This window comes from Telopea speciosissima, chromosome 4 (assembly GCF_018873765.1).
Source record: "Telopea speciosissima isolate NSW1024214 ecotype Mountain lineage chromosome 4, Tspe_v1, whole genome shotgun sequence".
Classification (NCBI taxonomy): Eukaryota; Viridiplantae; Streptophyta; class Magnoliopsida; order Proteales; family Proteaceae; genus Telopea; species Telopea speciosissima.
Window position 1 is genome coordinate 26,193,913 of NC_057919.1, and position 4,129 is coordinate 26,198,041.

The 4,129-nt window shown below is 35.4% G+C and overlaps 1 protein-coding gene across 1 annotated transcript; it reads left to right on the forward strand.

The window, feature by feature from the left end:
* The first annotated feature begins 3,085 nt into the window (after positions 1–3,085).
* LOC122659122 lies at positions 3,086–3,913 on the forward strand. The gene has a single exon (XM_043854270.1). The coding sequence runs from the start codon at positions 3,086–3,088 to the stop codon at positions 3,911–3,913; it is 828 nt and encodes a 275-aa protein (XP_043710205.1).
* Positions 3,914–4,129: the final 216 nt, after the last annotated feature.

The following is a 4,129-nucleotide window of genomic DNA, read 5'->3' on the forward strand; positions in this document are numbered from 1 at the left end:
TCCCCTCCCTCCCCCCAAGCCGCCCCCAAGAAGTTCCTTCATGTATGTCCTAGTTATGCATTAACCTTATGTCATTTGTATGACAAATTCAATGATGAATGAACTAATCTGTGTCATATCAACAATACAAAAATTCAAACTGCTCACAAAGATTGGTGGTAAAAATAATTAATGGTTATCATAAGAGATGTAATTGTAATATGTTTACATTTCCTAGTTTATCTATGTTACCATAGGATAGAGTTCTCAATTATCAAAGATTGGAAGTTTCCTCTCCCATTGATTCTTGGCCAAGTGCATTGGTCATCTATATTTCATGTTACTTGGATTCCCATAGTTCTATCTCTATAAAAAACAAAAAAAACACTTAAGGTTTTCTTTATTTTATATGTTGTAGATATAAACACATAAAGTTCCCTGAGGCCAATTCTGAAATGGTCCATGGCTTCAGGTGAGGAGTTTATGTTGGTTCATAATGAAGGTAATGAAATGGCCCAGGATGGTTCCATAGTTGTAGGCTTGTTTCCTGTTCTTGTTTCATCTTTGAATCAAATAGTCTAACCCATTCCTATTCTGTTCTCCTTTAACATTTCAATGAGTTTGATTATGTCTGAACTTATGATAATGAATAAGAGTTAATGTTTTTTCATGAAATTTTTTTTATCTGTATGTATTGTATTGCTCTTATTAATTTTCCTTAATCATTATGACCTTTTTCAATTATTCGGCAATGAATATAAGGTGTGCAATTCAATTTCATTGGGTTAGAAAAGTGTTCAAAAAATATGTTGGCCTAGACATGTATGGGTACTTGAACATGATTTTTGACATCTACAATTCAATCCTTTTTTCTTTTTTTTTAGCTATGGATCACCAATGTGTATATTAAAATAAAAGAATGGAGGTTACAAGATTGATAGAAGAACCACCAAAAAGAAAAACATAGTAAGAAGCCATTTCACCTTCGGCATTGCCACTAGCAAAACTGCAACCTCTGGTAATCTTTACAAAAACAAAATCGAATCCCAACAGGATCTATGTAAATCAGTAATAAGGCCTGTCAAGCGTGTCCCAAGAGACCGGCAGGCTTAAGAAGGTAGGGGCATCGTTCCAAACATTCAAGGCTTTGGCTTTGGCTGCATGGTTCGCAAGGGCATCAACAGCCATGTTCGCTTCATGGAAGCAATGGGAAACCCATCACTGTATCGAGTCTAAAAGAGTAGAAACTGACCACCATGTCTGCAGGAAAAACCAGGGTATCTTGTGAGAGAGGATTGATTTAACCACAGCCTCTGAGTCGCTCTCAATCTAAAGCTTCACAATATGGAGTAGATATGGAGATGACAGATGACTATAGTATATATTAGTTGTTCGGGTTGCCTAAGATGGATGTCATCAATTGCATGTTTATGATCTTGAAGATAGCCCTGGTAACATTGACAATTATACAGTTAATAACTTCTCTAATGTTTATAAAGGAAAAATAGTTGAGTAGCCGGTTGAATTTAGTTCCACAGTTAATGGTACACATCTTAAGAGAAGTTAGATTAGAGATGGGCCTCGAAGGTAAAGCAGACTGTTAGAAGGAGTGGTGGTGTGTGTCGGGTATCAACTAGTGCTACTAGCAGTGATAATGATTCTACCAGTAGTGCTACAGCTAATGCAAATGCTACTAGTAAAGGTAAAACTACTGCTAATACTATCGTTGTTGTCATGAGTGGAAGATCTGCAATTATAGATGTTGTTACTAGTAGTGAGTTGAAGAAGACTACTGATGAATTGTTACCAAGTAGTAGTAGCTTGAGGAAGAGTCCTGAGGATTTGAAGGCAGTTAGCAATAGTGTTGCCTAGTCAGAGGAATCTTCGCATAGTTCTCATCCATCCAGTAGTGATGAAGAATGAAGAAAGCAAAGTGATAATGAAAGTGATATAACAGTGAATGTGATGCAGTTGATTTAGAAAGAAAGAATGATGGAAATACTGAGAAGAGCCATGATGATATATTTGAGCATGAATTTGAAGATGTTGTTTCTAATGATTCTAGGAGAATATCTTTGAAAAAAAGAACCATTTATAATGATACGAATCACTTCAAGGCTGCCCTCCAGAACTTTGTGATTCAAGAAGGTTTTGAGAATTTATTTGTGAAAAATGAGAAAGAAAGAGTAATTGTTGTATGTAAAGCAAGTGGATGTACTTGAAGGGTCTATGTTTTCCGTGTTTCATTGAACAAGAATGCTGACATGACTTTTATGATAAAATCATACAATCCAACATATACTTGTATCAGGACCACAAAATATAAAAGTGTTACATTGAAATGGATAGCAGAAAAAAATTGCAAATCAGGTTAAGACTGATCCAAAAATGAGTGTGAAAACAAGGAAGGTAGTGTTGGGTGCATCCGACATTAAAGTCTCTTATATGAAAATTTATAGGACACGCAATATTGCTGTAGAAATTAATCAAGGTAGCTTTGAGAAGTCATATGTACTATTACCTGAGTATGTTGATACGGTCTTGAAGACCATGCCTGGTAGTATGTTCAAGCTTCGTTATAATGAAAGACAAGACATGTCACAACCTCTAGTGTTTAAGAGGTTGTTTGTTCTATTTCCAGCATGCAAAGAAGATTTCAGGAAGGGATGCACATCTTTCATTGATATTGATGGATGTCATCTCAAGAGAAAGTATGGTGGTGTTCTATTATCAGCCATATTTATTGATGGGAACAATGCCTTGTTCCCTATTGCATTGGGACAGTTGGTTGTTTTTCCTTGAATGTTTACATGAGACACTTAAAGTTATGATTTGTCTTTGACTTTTATGTTAGACAAACAAAGGATACTCTAATATTTATTTGCAATTATGTTATTATATGGTTGTGTGTAATTGTGGTTTAAATTTGAATATGTTTTGTAGAGACTATCAGATGCAATTAGTATGGTCTTTCCAAATGCTCATCAGAGATGCTGCAAAAAGACATTTATATCAGAATTTCAAAAAAAGGTTTCCTGGTCCAGTTCTTAAGAATTATTTTTGGTCAGCCTGAAGAGCATATACTGCCACCCAGTTTTAAAGGGAAATGAATGGTATTACGGAACTTAACAGTGAAGCATACCAGTGGTTGATGAAAAATCCCCTAAGCATGTGGTCAAGGCATCCATTTGAAGCTAGGGCAAAGAGTGACCATATCACAAATAACATTTCAGAATCTTTCAACCAATGGATAACAAATATAAGACATATGTTTATTCTCACCTTACTTGACCAGCTAAGAGTGAAGCTGATGGAAAGAATGTATAACATGTATGAGAAAGGCTGTGGTTATGACATTCAAGGTATAATGACAACAAATGTGAAAAAAAAGTTAGACATGGTGCAGCAAAAGGCAACGGAATATATTTTTTGTCCATCTAGTCCAAATGCTTTTAAGGTGACAGATATGTTTCAAGATCGCATGTTGGTTAATTTGATAGATCACACATGTACCTGTAGAGTGTGGAATTGTACTGGGCTACCATGTAAACATGTAGCAGCAGCTATTACATTCATGAGGGAAAAACTTGAAAGATATTGTGATTCATTATACAGTATCAAGACATTTATGGATGTATATGGAGGGATGATCCATCCATTTCTTGATCTGGTTGAATTGACACCAAATGATCCTACCAAACTGGTACAGCCTCTAGTTCTTAAAAGGAGACTAGGAAGACCTCACAAAATCATGAACGAGGAAGGTGATGAGGAGTACAATGGGAGATCAACACAAATGAGATGTAGAAAATGCAAGCAAGTAGGCCACAACAAGAGGATATACCAGTTAGCTCCAATGAAGGGCACTGAAGCTTCTACTAGTAAGGGAGTTGATGTGAAAGTATATAACCTATATGCTTTTGTAGATATTTAATTTCTTGAATGTTTTATTGAAATGCATAATTAACTCTATTTATGTATGTCATACATATGTAGAGAAAGAAGGTAAATGAGAGCCAAGATGATACTTGCAACTCTCAAAGAATTATCAGATCATAGACATCTACAACTATAATACAAGAGAGTATACAGGATAAGACCATATCCAAATTGGTAAGAAAGTATGCAAGATTGCAAAAAGGACAACAGC

Coding starts and splice junctions, on each gene's coding strand:
- LOC122659122 (XM_043854270.1), top strand. CDS start 3,086: ATGAATGGTATTACGGAACTTAACAGTGAAGCATACCAGTGGTTGATG.